Here is a 20,941-nt window from a genome sequence, read left to right on the forward strand (position 1 = left end):
CCCAGGGCAGCCGCACGGCTGAGATCGCAGCACCACTCTCGGGTGGGGGCGGACCGGGGGCGGGCCGGGGGCGGGCCGGGGGCGGGGTAAGGGGCGGGGCGCGGCCGGGCGGAGGACTGGGGCGGGGCAGGGGTGCGGCGGAAGGGGCGGGGAGCGGCGGGGTAGAGGGCGGAGCGGAGGGTGGGAAGCGGGGCCGGGGGTTGCGGCGAGGAAAACACCTGCGGCGGGAGGGGATGGGCAGAGGACCGGGACCCGGCAGAGAGCATGGCTGGAGGGGCGGGGCGCGGCGGGGCAGAGAACGGGGTGGAGTGTGGGGGCGGGGCGAGGGGCGGGGCAGAAGGGGGCGGGGCGCGGCGGGGAAGCACCTGCCCCGGGAGGGGAGGGGCGGGGCAGAGGGCGGGGCGCGGTGCGTCGGGGAAGGTATCCCTGCGCTGGGACCCCTGTCGCCGCGGCCTGGGGCCTCAGGCAGGACGGGCGGTGGGCTGGGAGCCGGAGACCCCCAGCGAGGCGCGGGCTGAGGGAGGGGCTCACCCGGACCGTCGGGCCCTCCCTGCGGGGAGGAAAGGCGGAGTGCGTGCGCCCGGCCCAGCCTCGGAGTGCGGGTCGGGGAGGAGGGGAGCCCAGGCGCCGCCCCTGGCTGAGTCATCCGCCGGAGGGGGAGCGGAGGGCAAGGGAGGGCCTAGGGCAGGCGCGGGGGCAAAAACCTGCCGGATCAGTGCCTGCTGCCCGCAGGGGCCGTGGCTGGGGCAACGAGAAGCAGCTTTGACCCCAGAGGCGCCACCCACAGGAATGACTGCCCGACCCTAACGGGTCCCTTCAAGGAGAGGACCCCCGTTCCAGAGGTCTGTAGGGCACCTCGTGCTTAGGGTGGGGCAGGCCCGGGAGAAGGGTCCTGGGCTCCAGAGCTTCACCCCCTGGAGGGGAGGTCGGTGAGCCCGCAGAGGACCACAGAAGACAGTCGGGCATCGGGGGCAGCCGTCCCGCCCGCCTGGCAGGGAGAGGGTTGGCCCCAGAGAGAGCTGCCGGAGGTGGGGGGGTGCAGGTGATGCATGCAGTGTGAATCTTCCGGATCCCGTTCAGGGCAGCGCCCTCCTCCGGGCCCATAAGCCACAACTCCACCTTCTCTCGCCGTGGTCCGTTGTCCCAAGCGGTGGGATAAAGGGAAGCCCAGCAGCAGCACAGAAGCATTGTCCCTGAGGGGATAGCGACAGGGCTCCCTTCGGGGAGGCGACATCAGAGAATTGCCACCAGCCTCGAGGTCCCAGTTCCCTGATGCCTCAGGCACAGCAGCCCACAATGGCCGGGCTCCAGGCTGTCAGGGGCTGTGGTCCGCAGACCCGTCCCCCCCCCCCGCCCCCCCGTGACCCCCTCCTGATATTGATGCTATTCATGCCCTCGAATAGTCCCCTCGCCTTGAGTGTGGCCTGATCCTGGTCCCTTGCTTGTAACCAACTAAATAAGGCCAAAGTGGCGCTCCTGGGATTAGGTTACAAAAGATGGAGTCAAGAAAGTCTTGCTGTTACTTTCTTGGCCTGTACACGTTCATGAAGCAGGCTGCTATGTCTGTGTTCCAGAGGCCACGTGGCTAACAGTCAGTGAGAAGCCGGGGGCTTTCAGTCCAAAGCCCACAAAGAATGGATTCCTGCCAATACCTCGTGTGCTTGGAAGTGGGTCCTTGCCTGGTCAAGCTTTCAGGTGAGGGGCGGCTTGTACCTGATTGCAGGCTTTGCGTGAGGCTGTGCCCGGACTCCTGACCCACGGCGGCCATGCAGTGCTGTGCGTTGATAAGCCGGGAGATGGCTGGTTACACAGCAAAAGGTGAGTTTGCTGGGGCTGCTTGTAACAAAGCTGCACGGACCGGGCGGCTCAAACCACAGAGATGTATCCTCTCCCGGTCCTGGAGGCTGGAAGTCCGAGATCCAGGCGTGGGCAGGTTGGTTCTCCAGAGCCCTCTCTCCCTGGCCTGTAGACGGCTGTCTTCTCCCTTGTCCTCTCAGTGTCTTTGTGTGTGTCTGGGTCCTGTAAGGTCACCCACGGGTCATATTGGATTACAGCCCACTCCGAAGACCTCATTTTATCTTGATCACCTCTGTAAAGGCCCCATCTCCAAATACATAATCCGAGATGCTGGGGGTTAGGACTCAACATATGATTGGGGGGTGCACAATTCGGTCATCACAACAAGTAGTACCCTTGCCCCCTAATGGCCACTCTGGCCGTCAGCAATAGGACATTTTATCTGGGCACTTTTTCACTTAGTTAAAAGACATTTCCCATCCTTCCTTTTAGCTGGCAGTAGCCATGTGACTCAAAAAGTTCTGGCCAGTGAGATGTAAGCACAAGTGATGGGTGTTAGTTCTGGAAAGTGTCCTTAGAAGGAAGGGGCACACCTTCTTCCTCCCGCTGCCTGGAATGGGGATATATTGGTTGGCGCTTGAGAAGTCATTTTGGGTCACAAGGGTGAAAAGCACATCCTGGCAGGACAGAGCTCGGAGCAGCCAGGGTGGAGGTGCGGCCCCAGCCTAGCCCGAGGAGCTGTGAGAGAGAAATACAATTCTGTTGTGTGTAAGCTACGGTGCTTCGGATCACTGTTTATGCGCTCCTGAGCCAAACTGTAACCAATCCAGAGAGGCTGAGTCATGAGACCTCATTTGCCCACAACAGCTCGTGGCTGCTTCAGCCAGGGCAGGAGGAAAGTCATCTGCCCAGAACTCACTATAATCCTGACAGGAAATCTTACCAGAGAGCCTGATAGAAAGTGACTGTCACAAATCAGAGCCATTAAAGATGAACACAGCTGGGTGGGCAGTTTCGCCTGGTGTCCCCAAAGCCTTAAAAACAGGCAGAGGTGATTTATATATTAATCCTTGTGTCTTTCTGTATTTTTCAAATCTTCTGCAACAAACCTGTACTATTTGGGGGGGGGGGGAACGTTAAAAATAGGTTTGGGTGGGGAGCTAAAAATGAAAGCCTAGCAACACACTGTGATGATCCTGCACAGGGAGAGAGGGAGATATTTAAAGCCCCCAACGCCCCCCACAAATGGGGTACACTGCAGCTGGGGGCCACCCACTCTGAATCCCAAAGCAGGTAGGAGCCCGTGGGGCATGAGGCAGAGCCACAGGGAACAGGGTGAGTGGGCTGCAAGCTCCCAAGGGTGCCTTGGTGGCTCCTGCCCGTCTCCCCTGAAGCTTCTTGCATTTGAGAGTGTCCTTGCTGTGTATTTTAATTCTACGTAAGTATACACATGCGGACCGCAGAAAACACAGACACAGTAATTGTTGGTTTGCACACTCAACATTTGTTCAAATTGACTGCATGTTTACCGTTTTTCTTACTCCTCATTCCCTCCTACATCTCCGATCTTCCATCTGGGATCATTTTCTTCTGCCTGGAAAACACCCTATAGAGTTGCTTTTAGTGGGCCTTTTATTGCTGAAATCTCTGTTTCAGTTTATCTGAAAAAATCTTTACTTTGTCGTCATTCTCAATGGATTTTTGGTTGGGTATAGAATTCAAGGTTGGCAGATAACTTTATGCGGCAGATGAAAGATCTGGACTTCACTGTCTTCTGCTTTTCATTCTGGCTGCTGAGAAGTCCATTGTTGATTTAATGGCCACTCCTCTGAGTGTGATGGGTCTTTTTTGCCCCTCTGTCTGCTTTTAACATCTTCTCGGGGTCTTCGGCTCTCTGTAGTTGCACTGTACCATGTCGGTATGTACGGAGAGACAAGCCTGCCTCTTGGCAGTGACCCTGGGGATCCCAGTCCATCAGTGATGTAGCAGTGGGCTGCCCAGCAGGAAGGGCTCAAAAGGCTGGCTGATACCCGTTCTGGAAGTTCTGGAATGCTCGATCCCTGGTGAAAGATGTCTGGGATCAGGATGTTCTTTTTAGCAGCAAAGCCACTGCCCAGAGCCTGAAGTCAGCCAGCACCGCATGGCCAGCCAGGGGTTCCCTGTTCCCTTCGAGCCCCCGTAAGCACGCATGATGACCAGGCGCATAGCCCCACACTTCGGCCACATGTGGCTATCAAGCATTTGAACAAAGGTAATGACTCTGCATTGAGATGTGCTGTTAGGTGTAAAAACACACCAGATTTCAAATACTTAGTACAAAACAGCGACATATCAATATGTGAAGTTCCTCTCGGCGGGGGAGAATGGACGGTTGGTGTTTAGTGAGGACAGTGTCAGAATCACAAGATCAGTTCTGGAGACAGACAGTGGGAATGGCTGCACGGCCTCGTGAATGTACTAAATGCCACTGAACTGGACACTTAACAATGTTAAGAGAGTAAATTTTTTTTTTTTAAAGATTTTATTTATTTATTTGACAGAGAGAGACACAGTGAAAGAGGGAACACAAGCAGAGGGAGTGGGAGAGGGAGAAGCAGGCTGGCTCCCCGCAGAGCAGGGAGCCCGATGCGGGGCTCCATCCCAGGACCCCGGGATCATGACCTGAGCCGAAGGCAGACGCTTAACGACTGAGCCACTCAGGCGCCCCAAGAGGGTAAATTTTATGTATATTTTACCACAGGAAAAAAAAAGAAAAAGAAACACTTTGTTTCTAATGAAACTCTTCACCAAGAGAAAAATCTAGTTTTTGGTAAAACTAACAGGGAACTATTAGACATTTTTGGTTGGAGAGGAAATTTTTTAAAATTTTCAGAAGGGCAATTTGTTCACATGGGTATATAATATATATTCTTTTAAAATGCCCACACATCTCTTTTAGAGTGTAATTGTGCTTTATTTGGGGAAAACAAATAATTTCACAATGCGATGTTTATTTTTATCTTAATAATACACAGACATGGTTAAAAGAACAAGTCAGACACAGTGCTTATAAAGAAAACAGCTCTCCTCCGGCCCACTGCTGCCCATCCCAGGAGAAACGCTTGCCAGACAGAGCCACTTTTAATCCCTTTAGCTCTTTCTTACAGGGTTTACTCCAGTTGTTCAGACACTTTACTTTTTTTTAAATATTTCATTTATTTATATGAGAGAGAGCAAGAGCAAGAGAGATCACAGAGGGAGTGGGAGAGGGAGAAGCAGGCTTCCCGCTGAGCAAGGAGCCCGATGCGGGGCTAGGTCCCGGGACCCCGGGATCATGACCTGAGCCGAAGGCAGAGCTTAACGACTGAGCCACCCAGGGGCCCCTGTTCATACACTTTAACCAAGGGATTCCCTGCTACAAATCTATCCTAAAAATATTATCACAGGGGTGCCTGGGTGGCTCAGTCGTTAAGCGTCCGCCTTCAGCTCAGGTCATGATCCCGGGGTCCTGGGATCGAGCCCCGCGTCGGGCTCCCTGCTCGGCGGGAAGCCTGCTTCTCTCTCTCCCACTCCCCCTGCTTGTGTTCCCTCTTTCACTGTGTCTCTCTCTGTCAAATAAATAAAATCTTAAAAAAAAAATATTATCACATATGTGCACAAAGATGTAGGTACAGGGCTGTCCATCCCATAGGTGTTTATAATAACAAGGAAGCTGGAAGCAACAATTGTTTGGATTGTTTGATAAATGATGTCCTAAATGTGCAGAAAAGATTGAGACAGATATTAAATGACATGGGAAGAAATAAATAAATACAGATTACATAAATATAGAATAAAATGCTGATAGGGATTATCTTTGGATAGTGGCTATTAAAGATGAATTTTTCATTGTGTACGCTTTAATTTCAAAACTCTCCTTAATAAATATGTGCTTGCTTATAACCAGAGGAGGAAGACCGTGACATATCAATACGTGAAGTTCCTTGTTTGGAAAATCCTTTCCCAAATTCGCTGTCTCAGTCAGGATGCTTCTGTTGAGCATGGGGGCGCTCAACTCAGACTAGCTTAAGCAGAAAAAAAAGGGGGACAAAGGACTTAACTGGTTTCCAGAGCTGTGCCCCACAGGCACAGACAGCCCCCCAGCTCCCTCCCTGGCAGGGCTTTGCGGGCAGGGGCCCTCCACCCCGTGGTGACCGGGCAGGGACGGGGCAGACAAGCGCACCACTGCCCCTATGTCCACACTGATAACAGAAGGTCTGAAAGGTCTCAGAATATAAGCAGGTTGTAGGAATAAAGGTGATTCTATTTTCTTTAAACCGTCCTGCATCGTTTACGATGGGCATGCATTACTCCTCCACAATTACTAACAGATTTACTGAGCGGGTAGCACATACCAAACGCTCTACTAAATGCTTTACGAAGGCCTTGGGCCTCCGTCCCCCACCTCCCACTGTCCTCAAACCGAGATGAGGGCCCCAATCCGAAGAGAAGCCATCCCTAAAATAAAGGCCCGGGACCCCAAGGTCACTCCTCCCTCTCCCCGCCCGGATACAGAGCAAGCTGAGGATCAGCCTCCGCTGGTCTCGCAGGACGCGGCCAGGGTGCTTTCCTCGAAGCGCGACCCCAGCACTGCTGTGTTCCAGGTGGCCATGAACACGCATGCACATGTCACCGGCACTCCCGGAAGCGCCGTCTGGGTTCAGGTGCCTGGGGACACACGGCTGCAGGGCAGCAACACTGAACCCGGGCACGCAGCTGACCCCGGCTCACTTTCCTGCACACAGCCATGTGGCGGGGTCTCCGGATCCAGACCAAGTCCTTGCTGTTTGGTGAGTCACAGAGGCCTGGCCCCTGGCTTCTCACCCAGCCCCCACTGTAGGCCTCGCACGTGCGGATAGGGGAGGAAGCCCCGCTTCGGTGCCTCAGGGCCACCTCCCCCCAGAATCTGCATGCCCCTCCATGGTCTTCACAAGGCCTGTGGGCGCCAGCTCCCCACCCCAGGCAACAGAGCCCACGTCCCACCACGGGGAAGGGGCCACCTTCCTCTTGGGGCAGTCCTGGCAGGGGGAAGGATTACTGACCCTGGAATCCTGGCATCCCTTAGCCCGTGTGGGAAGTGAGCTCCGAAACTGCTAAGCGTGGAGGGGGCTCGTCGCCCACGGCCCAAGCACAGGCCTCTCCCAGACCCCCTTCCCCTGTGCTTCAGGCCCGGAGGCACTGCACAGTCCCGGAGACTCCCAGGCTGCTGGAGTTGGGGAAGCAGCGCCAAAGGCCAAGCCCTGGCCTCGGGTCCTGCCCACACCCTCTTTCCGCGCGTGCACAGGAACACGCATGCCTCACACAGGAGAATCTTGGCAAGTGAATGGATGTCAGTGTGAATGCAAACAGGCAAAGACTTTCTGGGGAAAGGGGGTCCCCCTGCCTCCCACCTCGGTGGGCACCAGAGGACACTCTGGGGTGAGGAAAAGGACCCTTGGCTCTGGACACTGTTGGGCTGATGTCCACGCCCACTCTTCCCCCCTCTCTGTGGGCACACGTGGGGCTTGGGCCCCCACCACAAGATGTCCACACGGGGCTTCTGGGCATCGGGACGGTCCTCAAGTGCCTTTTTCTTCAACCCGGCTTTGGTGAACACACGATTCAGGTATGAATATAGAGACAGCTGCAGACGCACGGCTCGTGTTAAGCTGTGTCACATGTTTATTGCGGCTCAGGGACGGGACGGAACGCTGAGCATGGGCTCCTCGGCGCTGGGTCAGGCTCTGCAGTGAGTGGTCACAGATTTGCGGGCAACTCTTCCTTCTCGCTGGGGCCACCGCTAATGCAGCCCTGCAACACGGCAGAGCGGCGGGGTCAGTCACTTACCTAACGCACGCCCACTCCACTCTCCTGTGCTGGACACAAGAGTTTACAACCACAGGACAGGGGCACTGACGTTAAGGCTGAGTTCCACACTTCTTTCTCATGGTACGGAGGATGCTCAGTTCGCACACACACACACACACACACAGCGTCTCAGATTCGCCATCTCTGTTGCACACTCAATGCAATTGCATGACCCGAGCTGAGCACTGCAAGGGAATGAGGCTGGGCTCCCCCTGCATGAGGTGGGCTGGTGTGCGGAGCGTGTCCAGGCAGGACTTCCTGCACAGAGAGACCGGCTGCCCGGGAGACCCACGGCGCTAACTCACGCCTGGCCCCGGTTCTCCGAGGAAGTGTGGTCCTGGTGGACATGCCCCGACAGACCTTTCCCGCCTAAGTCTTGTTTTTCCTACTGAACAAAGATGGACTCGAATGTTAGTGGACAACCTCTGAATAAAGTCTTTGAGAATGGACAGGGTATGAAGTAGGGTGATGCACTAGTCCAAGGAGAAAAACTTGACTAGGAAAAACATTCTAAGTATCATGCCACCCCAGGAGTCTCTCGGCACCACTCTTGTACGTCCTGTGTGAGAGCAGCCCGCGAGGGAGCCGCGGCCAAGTCGGAGCTACGTGACGCGGTTGCTCCACGACCAGTCTACACGACACTCAGTACTGAGCAAGCTCGCGGGCCTCCTCGCTGAAGGACGGGACTGTGGCTGCATGTCGGCGAGCCTGTTTGCCCTTGTGCATCAGAACAGAGCCTTCGTACCAACAGCAAACGACATAGTGAGGATTTTTCTGGTGGGGCTCAAATCACACCATAGGGCTAGAGCTCTTAAATTATGTGAAATATCTTAATAAGAAATCTGAGAAAAGAAAGTTTTTTACCTTGGTGAAATATTTCTTTTAACACATCCCGTTAAAAAAAAAAAAAAAACCAACATAACAAAATGCTTGTTACCCTTACCCCTCTCCTGAAGAGTCTGTAGAAGAAGCCTCTCTTCGGTTTGGGAACCGGGTGATACGTTTTCTCTTCTATATTCAACACCGTGTGTTCTTCAGGCTCCTCTTCATTGATGTCCTTAAAACAACCCGATTCGATCATCTGCGTCCACACAAGAGCAGGACAGAGAAGGGGAGAGACACTGCGAGGTCAGTCAGCCATTTCCCGCCCGACACCCAGCTCAGCAGGCGGGGGCCACTCCCGTCCCCATGCTTGGGGTAGGGAACACAGCCTCCTCCTCCTCCCTCTGAGTGCACCCCCAGAGCAGGTAAGGACCGGGCACCAGCCAGGCCCACTCTGAAAGTGGGACCCGGGATGGTGAACTGTCCGCCTCCCGTGCAGGGACCGGGGCAGCTGCCTTGCCTAATCTTACCTCCAAACACACACGCGCACACACAATTGTTTCCTCCCAGGATAAACCGGCAGTACCTCGTTCTGCCAGGGGATGGAGACACAGCCCGTGGCAAACTGACTGTAGAACGTGTCATCTGTGGTGTCCAGGTGGACTCCTCTCACCGTGGAGAACTGCTCGATATCCACGACGTCCTTACAGTAAATGGCCTGCGGCTGTGCACCACCAACCAAGAGGCGTTGGCCTCTGGGATGACTGGAGTCGTTCCTAGTCTCCTTAATTACTAAGAACGCAGCGCATGTGAAACCGACGCGTTCACACCGTATTTGAGGCCTTTCCCTCCCTCTCAGGAGCTCTCCTCGGTCACAAACCCCGTGGACCCCCTCTGGTCCGCAAACCCCCCGAGGCCCCCACCTTTCCCTTTCCTGCAGTGGGAAATGGGTGACAGGCCGGGGCAGGATGAAGGGCCATGGGACCCTTGGCCTCCTTCACGTGAAGCGCCCCACGCAAAGTCTAAGTGAACAAGGGCAGGTCCCGCTTCTCGACCTCCTGTCAGAGCTCCTCTAGTGGCCTCCAGCCGCCCCTCCTCTGGGACAGGAGCCCTGGCTGAGCTGCCCTCAGCAGCAAGCCAGCAGGGCGCACCCGAGCCTGGGCCGCGGCCCCCTCCAGCCCAGCCACCCGAGCTCCTGGAAATGGGGAACAAAACGCACCGGAGTCCAGCTACCAGCCAAACTGTGGTCATGCAAGAGGCACCTGGCAGTTTTGAGAAACGCCCTGCCCGCGTGCGGGAATCTGCACGATCCCAGAAGGGACATCCTGTAGGCCGCTGGTCAGCACACCTCAGAGCAGCCGCTACCCATTCAGTCCCCACACAGCAGGGCCATGGAAGCAAGTGGGGGCCCCACTCAGGAGACAGCCCAGGGCAAGGCTGGGGAGGCCTGAGCCCAGGCTGAAGGCCCAGAACCCCATCCTGCCCCCTGACCCGTTACCATGGGACTCCCCTGTCAGCGGGCCCCACGGTTCCTCTGGTCACATTCAGTAGAATACCCAGAATGTCAGCTCCAGAGCCCCGACCTTGCAGGCCCTGCCCCAGGCCTCTGAGCACAGCAAGGGGAGTCATCGCTGCTCCCTGAAGACTGCCTTCCCTGCTCCTCTCAGACCCCACGGCCGTGTCAAGTCCCTGGGGCGCGCCATCCCTGTTCAGGAGTCGGCTGGTCTGCAGGCTGGAGCGAGCACCAGAGCGGGGACACCTGGCTTTCTTGTGCTCCCTGCGGTCCTAATGCCTCCACCTGTGTCTAGAGGTGGTGGGCACCCAGGAAACACGTAATGTGTGAACTAATTCAAAGGAAGGAGGTCCTACTACAACATACTGGAATATGAAAACATAGTAAGTCTGGACTTGTACAACTAAAAATGTTTTCATTGTACGTCTCAGTTCCATCATATCCTGCAGAATTATCTCCACCTTTCTGGAATGCACGGGTAGCAGACTGTTAAGAAGAGAGCCCAGACTGCTGTTGTTCATTTCTGCTTTCCTCAGCAGGAATCTCCTGCCTGCAGGTGTTCCCACCAAGCACTGACCCAAGCCAGGCCCTGTGCTAAGCATGTGGACACGGCCCCTGAGTAGGCCCCACAGCAGGCTCACAGGAGGCTCAGGTGACCTCCAGGGCTCCCTGTGGGCAGCGTGCTGCCAAGACCTAGGAGACACGGAGAGGGGAAGGGCTTCCCAGACTAAAGGCGCTGACACAAAAAAGGGGATGCTGTCACACGGAAGGCCTTGCAGGGCCCGACTAGGAGGTCGTGTGGTGGTGCTGGGGCTCTGAGCAGGAAGGCCTGTGGGGACCTGTGAGGACAGTGTGGTGAGTGGCCGGGGGCTGGGAGGGGCCACCCAAGCAGAAGCACAGTCAGGCTGCACCAGCGCTTCTGCATCTGCTGGAAAATTACGGGGTTCCATGGATCCATTTTCTTGGACACCCTGTTCCTGGGCAACGTACTTACATCAGGACAGAAAGGCGGATCTAACATATTTGCTTCCAGCCTCTTGAAATTAATGTCCTTGAACACGGGATGAGCCTTCACTTCTGCCACTCCAGCCTTGCTGCCCAGCCGCTGTTTGGGATTCTTGGTGAGTAACTGCAAGAGGCAGAAACGGAGTCAATTTAAGCTCCTAGGATAGAAGAGAGAACTCGGAAAGTCTCCATAATAATAAGCAAAGAATCAGGGGTAGCAAAGAGCGTCTCCATCTAAACAAAGTTACTCAAATTTCAAAGTTTCAACCAAACCTCCTTAATTCAGATTTCATGAGTTTAGAATATACGATGCTTCAAAACGGAGTGGAAACTAATATAACAGCCTTTGAACTACCAATAAATAAAGGTCGGCTAAGTAAATCTTTAAGAAAAAAGTTTTAGCCACGTAAAAATTAGGGGGCTCTTTAAAAAGAAATAGGAACTGTCAAGAACTTCACAGATACCATTTGAATGCTAAGTTATGTTTATAATTGGAAACTATTTTAATCTATTCATTAAATAGATCACTAAGGAGCTCAGATGAGGCAAAAATTTGGCAAACCAAGTTCTAGAAATTGTATATTCTTAAAATGGACAGCATCGCTTTCAAAAGTATTCCTTACTCATATATTCATAATTTTCACCAAATAGGCCCTCATCCACAGTTACCATCAGTCAGAAAGGTTTGGCTGTGCTCAAAGCAAAACAGGACAGATTTAGCTCTACAGCGTGGCCAGGCTGCGGCCCGGAAGCTGCCTGACCTCGTCGCGGAGGTTTTAGCACAACACAGCCCGGGCCGTGCTGTCTCGTTATGGTGGTGGGCGCCGCAGCTGTGCGAGGAACCGGCCAAGTCTAAGTCTGACTCACTACCTGGCCCCTCACAGAGAAGTCTGCTGACCTGGCCTCGCCTCACAGCCCGCACCCACCGCTCTTCTGAAGAGAAACCAAACTCCCAGGCAAAGAGCCGAGCACATTCTGCGTCTGGCATGTGTGCACCAGCCCGCACACCCCTGCAGCCCTCGCTGTGTGAACTGTGCATGCAGCACACACCCTCCCTTGCTCACCTCCTCACGGCCTGCACACGCACTACGCCCTCTGTCTAGAAGACCCTTCGCCTGGCTGAGCCGGGCTCCAGCTTCCTACCTTCAGAGCGTGCTCCCTCAGGACACCTGTCCCTCCTGGTGTGACGCCATCACTTGGGGAAGTACTCACGGCCAGTCCCTCCTGCTGGACCCACACCTCCAGAGGCAGGGCCGTGGGAAATCCCGCTCACTGGGGCAGCGCCCACACCTCGCCAGGGCAAGGGCTCGACAAGATTTGCTCAGTGCAGTTATTCTTGGTACGCTTTGCTCATTAAAAACAGATCTGAGAATTCAGTGTGATGCCAAATACAATCCCAGCGTCTCAGGGGCTCCGGGACTCCATCATCAACCCTGCTGCTGACACACACCTATCCGATGGCCTTGGACTTGTGCTCAGAACGTCTGGGTTCAAGTTTGCCCACTGACATCCCAGTATGGGATGTCACAGAAATCAAACTTAAGGGCACCTGGGCGGCTCAGTCGGTCAAGCCACTGACTCTTGATTTCAGCTCAGGCCGTGATTTCAGGGTCAGGGGCTCCGTGCTCAGCGGGGAGTCTGCTTGGGATTCTCTCTCCGTCTGCCCCTCCCCCAACTCATGCGCTCTGTCGCGCGCTCTCTCTCTCTCTCTAAACTAAATAAAATCGGGCGCCTGGGTGGCTCAGTTGGTTAAGCGACTGCCTCCGGCTCAGGTCATGATCCTGGAGTCCCGGGATCGAGTCCCGCATCGGGCTCCCTGCTCGGCAGGGAGTCTGCTTCTCCCTCCGACCCTCCCCCCTCTCATGTGCTCTCGCTCTCTCATTCTCTCTCTCAAGTAAATAAATAAAATCTTTAAAAATAAATAAATAAAATCTTTTTTTAAAATCAAACTCCTAATTTTTCAACTGTGAGGCTAAGAAAACCCCTTAGAAGTCCACTCTGAGGGTCAGATAAGATTAATATATCAAAGAGCTTTCAAAACTGCAGACAGGTGTCCACATGTCAGGCGCTGCCCTGGCCGCCTGTTCGGGCCGGTGTAAACAGCCGGCTTTTCCTCAGCCCTTCCTTCTGCTCTGTCCAACACAAGTACAACACTGACCTCACTCCACGTCTGCTCACTCATTCAGCATGGGTGCAGCGTGCTGGGAGCAGGCGCCGGGCAGAGGAGAGGCAGAGAGGGCAAGGAGCCATGCACAAGCCTGCAGCACCCCCTCTGCAAGGGCACTGGGCACGGGGCCCGGCCCACCGTCCCTGTCCCCACTGGTGCTGTCCTCTGCAGATGCCCCCTGCCTCCGGAGATGCCCTCTCCTCCAGTCCCCGTCTGCCGGGGTTGAACCAACTCTCCAAGAACCAGATGTCTCCGCTCGCAGGAGCTCCTGAGGATTTGTGCGTCACCAGGCCGGTCACACGCATTCCTGCATCGCCCCTTCCCGGCGAGCCTGTGAGGGCGAGGCTATCACCATGCACACGCCAGAGACAAGAAAGCAGAGGCCGGACAGGGAAGACAGGGAAGCCCAGTGCGGGGAGCTGAGGTGTGGCCCCCGAGCTCTGAGGCCCAACCCTGGTTCTCACTCAGACACCTGCCTTCCCCAGTACCCTTACCAGAACACAGCATCTCTCCATCCTGAAAACCCTGGAGCCCTTGTTTCTCTCTTGTTAATGGCACCCATCAAATTCTGCTTTTTCACCATAGTTATTTTTCATGTTTGTTCTAGGCCTGCCATTGAACTGTGAGCTCCTTAGGGGCAAGCTCTACTTCCAACTTACATCTTTACATTCCTGCAGCCCTTATCAGAGTGTCTGGCGGGTGGCAAGCACCTGGTCAAATAGCAGCTAGGCCAGAACGCTGTTAACCCCGGAGGGGCTGGCTAACCACGGCCAGCTCCACGCAGAATGAGCTGGCGGGAGGAAAGGCCAGCCTGGTCCCACTGCTTGGGACAGGCCACTAACACGCCTCACTCCACATATGGCAACAACAGGGAAAGGGAAACAGAATCAGTATCTCCAGCCACCGACAGCTCACCTAAGTTACTGCCGTTTTCAGTAAGGGGTACGGCGGCTGCTGGTTCCGGCAGGCACCCACTTGGGGACCCACGGCCCGCCTCTCTGTGGCCTCCATCCCCACCCCCGCCACTCTCCCCCTCGACTCTTCATGACTAGCCAGCCCTGCTTTCCTCTCCGTGCCCTCCCAGACTTTCCAGGTCTGGCGAGAGGGGCCATGGCTCCAACAAGCAGTGCTCACACCTTTGCCTCCAGCCTCCTGACTTTGCCCTGAGCCCCCCTTCCTCATCCTCCCGTAACCCACCACGATTCCACCCCCCACGGTTCAACCACTGCCCTGCCTGCCCCTAGCCCCGCAGTCTCTGTCCTCTTGTCTTCTCCCCTCTGTGACACGCAGCCTCGTGGGCCCCTTAACGCATCCAGGAAGGTGGCAGACACGTGGCGGCCCATCAAGTCGGGGTGTCTATCGTGACACGATCCCCGGCAGCCAGTTAAAGAGGAAAGAAACATGGGCAGACAGAAAAACCTCATTGTTCCTAAGAAACAAGGTTCTCTTTGATCTTTAGTTTCACAGGAAATGAGTGACCTTGGCACCACTCTTCCCTCTCAGGGGCACCTTTTGAGAAATCTAACAAGGCACTGCTCTGCTTTGCTCCCACGGGTTGGAAGCCCAATCACGTCACTTCCCAGGCGAGGCCAGGATGCGTGGCCCTCTCCCTACTGGAGGCTGTGTGGTGGGGAGACTGCTAGTGGAAACGACCGCAGTAAGCTGGGGTTCCACCCCAACCTCCCCAGAGCCCGACCCACCATCTTGCAGAGAGACTTGGCATCCTCCGAAAACTTCTCCGAATACTGCTCGGTATCCTTCCTCACTCTTTGGTCCACCTCCTCTCGCTTGACTTTCTCTTTGAATTTTCTGAATGGAGAATGTCCCTCAATCATTTCATATATCAGACAGCCAAGTCCCCACCAATCAGGACTAAATGTATAGTGTTCATTATTGATAACTTCAGGAGCTACATAACAAATACAGGGAAATTTAAGTTAAATTTTGGTTTTTTAATTTTCTGGTAATTAATTCCAAATAACACATTATAAACTTAATGTTTGTTACAACATGAACCCTGGAAATGTGTTAAGGGGCAGAAGACAGACACAGAAAGCCCAAGAGCGTGTGATCCTATTTATATGGAGCGAGCAGAAGAGACAAGTCCATGGAGACAGAAAGTGGGCGAGCAGCCGCCGGACCGGGGCTGGAGGGGTGCTGATGGGCCCGGGGTCTCTTTCTGGTGGTGGTGGTTACACAGCTCTGTGCGCGTGCTGAAATCCACTCGAGTGTACACTTGGGAGTGGTGGATTTTATGGTATGTGACTTACATTTCAACAAATGGGTCACTGAAAACAGTCTGTGCTATCCCCAGGGCACGAAATGAGCAGCCACAGAGTTAACACACACAGGGAACTGGTCCTCTAGGGAAGACCCTGCCTCCTGAGGAGGGTGCTCCCTCAGACAGGCAGAGCCACACCCACGGGCGCCCCAAGGGCACTGACCCCCGCAGCAGGTGACTGCAGACATGGCCCTCGGGGTCCCTCACGTCAGAGGCCACGCCAGGGTCAGGCTGGCACTGCCGGGTGGGGAGCTGACCCCAGGCCAGGGCCTCCCAGTCACAGAGGCTTTGCAATAACCAGGGAACCACGAGTTCGCGAGGGCCCGGAGAGGCCAGCGTGCCCAGGATGGTGGCAGCAGCAGAGTGAGGGCCCCGTCCTGCCCTGATTCTACCCTCACGCAGCTGCAGGACCCTCTGCCAGCCTCACCCCCAGTCTCTGTAAGACAGGAGGGCAGACAGGAGGACTCCTCTGTGGTCCCAACACTGGCCGCGTACAGACTTCCAACACCACCCGTGCTCCCTCCAACTGGCTTAGAACTTCTCTGCGCTGTGAGGACGCGAGCATTCAGAGAGAAAGCACAGGGATCTGGAAGTAGCCGTTCACATACCCATGTAGCCGACGGTACCCACTCTTCCTCGGATGGTCCCCCCTTCCGGGATCTCCGTAGCTAAACCCAGGTCTGAGATCCGGATGTGCCCTGTGTGTGTTCAAGCACATTACAAACCACAGGGGGCATGCTGACACATTCATGACAATAAACAGTGGGGAAAAAATCTAAAATTACGTCTAATTTCTCCACCTTTAGTAAAATACTATGCAGAGCATTCAGGTCCACTAACACAACAGGAAATTAGATTTATAGCTGGTTACTAATCAGGAAGCCCTTTAACCATAGACAACCACTTGTTAAGATAGAAGCACTGTGTTGGGGCGCCTGGGTGGCTCAGTTGGTTAAGCAACTGCCTTCGGCTCAGGTCATGATTCTGGAGTCCCGGGATTGAGTCCCACATCGGGCTCCCTGCTCAGCGGGGGGTCTGCTTCTCCCTCTGACCCTTCCCCTCTCATGCTCTCTGTCTCCCATTCTCTCAGATAAATAAATAAAATCTTTAAAAAAATAAATAAATAAAAAATAAAAAAAATTTAAAAAAAAAAGATAGAAGCACTGTGTTTATTATTTAATTTCCTGTAACTACCAGATCCATAAATAAAACTATAATGACTAGTACATGAACTACACAATAGAAAATAAACACTTTCTGTCAGAATACCAGTAGGCTTATATACAGGAACAACAACAGACGAATAATAAGGAGTTTTTCTCTGAAGAACAAATTGTAACAGCAAAATAATAAATAAAATCAAGGAAACTCACTTAAAAGGCTATGTCATGTGTTCATGCCTTTATATAGAAAGATTTAAATAGTTATGAAAATAACTATTTATAGAAAACTTTCTTTTGAGAGTCTAGAAAGATAAACCAGCCCTGGAGGCAGACGCCCCACTCACCTTGTTGGCCATGTGTCTCCAGCTCCTGATATCGTACCTGCATATAGTAGGTGCTCAATAAATATTTATTGAAGAAATGAATGCACCAACCAATAAGTATGTGCTCAACACTGAAAATCCACAACATGCCATTTGAGGCACTGAATTTGCTTTAACACAGCCTGCATGATGCCTTAGACAGGAAAATCGACCTTTCCCTTAGCACACCAGCACTGTGAGTCACGTTACTCCCAGCAGCGGCGTGCCTGCATCGGGGGAGGCAGGAGGCTGGAGCCACGGGAGCGGATTCTGGAGCCGCACGACCTGGGTTCGAGTCCCAGTTCTGCCATTTATCAGTGTGTCTGTTTCCTGCTTTCGTACAGGAAGATTTCCTCCATAAGGCAGCTTTTACGTATTTTATGTTTAAGTTAAGTACTGGCATGTTGTAAAATTTTAAGTATCCTTTCTTATTTTTCTTTTAAAAAATGATTTTTCTCCACTGAGAAATGAAGAGCAAAACTACTGACAAACGAGCGAAGACTCAGCTTGAGAACCCATTCTGCCAGCGGGGCCCCGGGGAAGCAGGTGCATGCCCTGCTAGTGTGCACACAGACCAGCACAGTTCCAATGCCAGGAATTCGGCAATGTCTGCGAAACTGCATGTGAACCCATCCTTCAGCCTCACACCCCACCCCCGGGTGCCTATCCCAAGGACACACTGGACAAAGCAGGAAATAACTTGTGCACGGGGCCAGGCATTGCAGCAGTAACCGAAAGAACGGAGAGCTGGGAACAGCCCACTGCCAGGCAGATCAAGCCAGGCCGTCCCCAGGCAGCTGGATGAAGAAATAAGGAAGATCTCCATTTAGTGTTGTACAACCATCTACACCACATATTTAAAAAGCAGAGAAAAATACTGTAATCATATTAACGTCATTAGGAACTAATATTTTCAGCATTAGGAGAAAAAGGACACAAATGTGAAATGAAGAAGTAAAAGGAGAATTAGAAATATCAATATGATTCCATGATGAATATTTTCTTTTAAAACAACAAGAACAGATGTGTTCTCTCCCAGAAAAGGCCTGGGAAGAATGACCAGCAGGGCAGCGAGGGCACCTGGAACCCTTACTGGGCTCTCCGCACAGAGGACCAGGCCCCTTGGAGACATGGTCGACTCCAGGTCTCAGGGCACATGCAAGGTCATCCTGGAACATCTTCAGTAAGAAATAATAGCAGAAAACAAGGAAATCATTAGAGGCTACTGGACATCCACTGGCCAAAGAAGGGACAAAAAACATCATAAAGGATAATTACTCCAATGGATTAAACCCTATCACAGTGTTAAAATCCATACGTTCATTAATGATACCAAAACAGAATAAAACGAGAACCTCCCTTGATCATCTTGGAGAACGATAGAGAACTAATACAATCTCCTGAAAAGTAGAAATAAAAGGAAGCACTCACATATTTCACCTGCTTTTCCTGAACAAAGAGGTAAACAAAATTCTTTTTTACAGATGGATCTCAACATTTAAGTGCACCAGGAATGACAGAATTAGAATGCCATCACTTTACAGCCCCAGTGAAATGCTGTATCTTAATATTGATCCTGCATCCATTAAATGAAAAGCTGGTGGGAAATGGGTAATGGAGAGATCAAGCTGACCAAGGTGTGAAACTCTGAACACCATAAAAGGAGAGATGCTCAGTCCTCACATGCCCCCTGATGTCATGCAACAGGAAGGACACACCAAGTATGCTCACCAAAAATCAAACCTGGACCAATTCCAGCCTCCAGATTTTAGCCACTGGCTTACAGGAAGAATAGGGGAGGCAGGGAACATGTTAGATCCAGCCAAATCCACAACCCGGGAACTTCAATAGGACAAATGTCTGTGTTCTAGCCTGCCAGGCTGCTGTTACCAAAGCGCCACAGCTGGGGGTGGAAAGGACAGATATTTATTTGCCCACAGCCCCGGCAATGGGAAGTCCAAGATCCAGGGCCAGAGGGCAGGCCTCTCTGCCTGGTGTGTAGACAGTGGCTCTCACCCGTGTATTCACAGCCTCTTCCCTCTGTGCACGTCTGTGTCCTACCTCCTCCTCCTATAAGAACACCAGTCATATGAAATTAGGACTCTCCCTAGTGACCTCATTCAGCTGTAATCACATCTTTAAAGACCTTCATTCCAAACACAGTTGACTCTTGACCACCACGGGTTTGAACTACATGGGTGCACTTATGCATGCGTTTTTCTTCAGTACGGACAGCACTGTAAATGCATTTGCTCTTCCTTATGATTTTCTTAACATCTTTTCTCTAGCTTACATTATTGTAAGAATACCATATATAAGGGGCGCCTGGGTGGCTCAGTTGGTTGGGCGACTGCCTTCGGCTCAGGTCATGATCCTGGAGTCCCGGGATCGAGTCCCGCATCGGGCTCCCTGCTCAGCGGGGAGTCTGCTTCTCCCTCTGACCCTCATGATCTCTCTATCTCATTCTCTCTCTCAAATAAATAAATAAAATCTTTAAAAAAAAAAAAGAATACCATATATAATATATATAACATACAGAATATGTGTTAATTGACAGTTTATGTCATCAGTAAGGCTCTGGTCAACCGTAGGCTATTAGTAGTTACATTTTGAGGGAGTTGAAAAGTTATATGTGGGGGCACCTGGGTAACTCAGTCAGTTAAGCATCCAACTCTTGATTTCAGCTCAGGTCATGATCTCAGGGTTGCAAGATGGAGCCCCGTATCAGGCTCCGCGCTCAGTGCAGAGTCTGCTTAAGACTCTCTCTCTCTCTCTCGCCACCTCCCCCCTCTCAAGCTTGCACTCTCTCTCTCTCTTAAAAAAAAAGAAAAGAAAAATTATATGCGGATTTTTGACGGTGTGGGAAGTGGTGCCCCTAATCCCTACATGTTCGAAGGTCAGCTATACATTCCACATTCTGAGGTGCTGGCGGTTAGGACTTCATGACATGAATTTTAGAGAGACACTATTTGACCCATAACACTGGTTTCACAAACGAATAAATGACATAAAGAAGCAGGGAGGAGGAACCTATGACATTTAAAAAACTCAACAAGATATCGACCAAATGTAATATGAACTTCATGCTATATTCAATATACAACTATAAAAACATTTATGAAATAATTAAGGAAGATTTAAAGCTGATGGGAGGGCAGAGGGAGAGGGAGAGAGAGAATCTTAAGCAGGCTCCACACCCAGCACGGAGCCTCATGCGGGGCTCGATCTCACGACCTTTAGATAATGACCTGAGCCAAAATCAAGAGTCGGATGCTTAACCAACTGAGCCACACAGATGCCCCAAGGAACTGTTAAATACTTTTGGATGTAATAATAGTATTGGGTTTATGTTAAAAAAAAATTAGTATCCTTATCTTTGATATATATTTTACAGATAGAAGAATATGATGTATAGGATTTCCTTTAAAATCATTGTCAATAATAAAATGCTACTAGTTTTTACAAAGATTCACTGTTTATTCTGCTTTTTAGGAATATACTTATTTCATAAAACTGAAGTCTCTCCTATAGAAAATAATAGGCATGATAGAGCTTCCTTTTTTTTATCTCAACTACCAGTTAAATTTCACAAACCAAGTCCCTCTTAATTTGTAAGTTTTCAAAAAATAGGGCTGACATATTTAGGATGGACAAACAGTAAATGCACCTAACAACCTAGAACAGATGATAATCAGCTTTTTTTTTTAAAGATTTTATTTATTTATTTGAGAGCGAGAGCAAGCACAGAGGGAGAATGAGGGGGAGAAGCAGACTACCTGCTGAGCAGAGAGCCGGACACAGGGCTCGATCCCAGGATACTGAGATCATGATCTGAGCTGAAGGCAGACACTTAAAACAACTGAGCCACCCAGGTACCCCAATCAGCCTTTTTTTAAACTTTATCTTAACTCCAGTATAGTTAACATAGTGTTGTATTAGTTTCGAATGTACAATAGAGTGATTCAA

General features: G+C 52.2%; 1 protein-coding gene and 1 long non-coding RNA gene across 24 annotated transcripts in view; one reads left to right on the forward strand and one right to left on the reverse strand.

Annotated features, from left to right (window-relative positions):
* Window positions 1-493: 493 nt before the first annotated feature.
* LOC145720244 (uncharacterized) lies at window positions 494-8,503 on the forward strand. The gene is made up of 2 exons (XR_014143129.1): window positions 494-842; window positions 1,577-8,503. It is a non-coding gene; the product is annotated as an uncharacterized LOC145720244 (long non-coding RNA).
* GRK4 (G protein-coupled receptor kinase 4) overlaps window positions 7,454-20,941 on the reverse strand; it is an 81,793-nt gene continuing 68,305 nt past the window's right edge. For 22 of the 23 annotated variants that reach the window (XM_081812733.1, XM_081812729.1, XM_081812749.1 and 19 more), the window contains 6 exons: window positions 16,059-16,148; window positions 14,870-14,978; window positions 10,992-11,126; window positions 9,071-9,208; window positions 8,606-8,743; window positions 7,454-7,605 (listed from right to left, as the gene is read on the reverse strand). In XM_081812733.1, the coding sequence (XP_081668859.1) occupies window positions 7,552-7,605; window positions 8,606-8,743; window positions 9,071-9,208; window positions 10,992-11,126; window positions 14,870-14,978; window positions 16,059-16,148 (664 nt within the window). In that variant the 3' untranslated portion in view covers window positions 7,454-7,551. The remainder of the gene's footprint in view (window positions 7,606-8,605; window positions 8,744-9,070; window positions 9,209-10,991; window positions 11,127-14,869; window positions 14,979-16,058; window positions 16,149-20,941) is intronic. The other variant, XM_081812734.1, reaches the window with a different exon arrangement.

This window comes from Leptonychotes weddellii, chromosome 2 (assembly GCF_054177405.1).
Source record: "Leptonychotes weddellii isolate Sample4059 chromosome 2, ASM5417740v2, whole genome shotgun sequence".
Taxonomy (NCBI): Eukaryota; Metazoa; Chordata; class Mammalia; order Carnivora; family Phocidae; genus Leptonychotes; species Leptonychotes weddellii.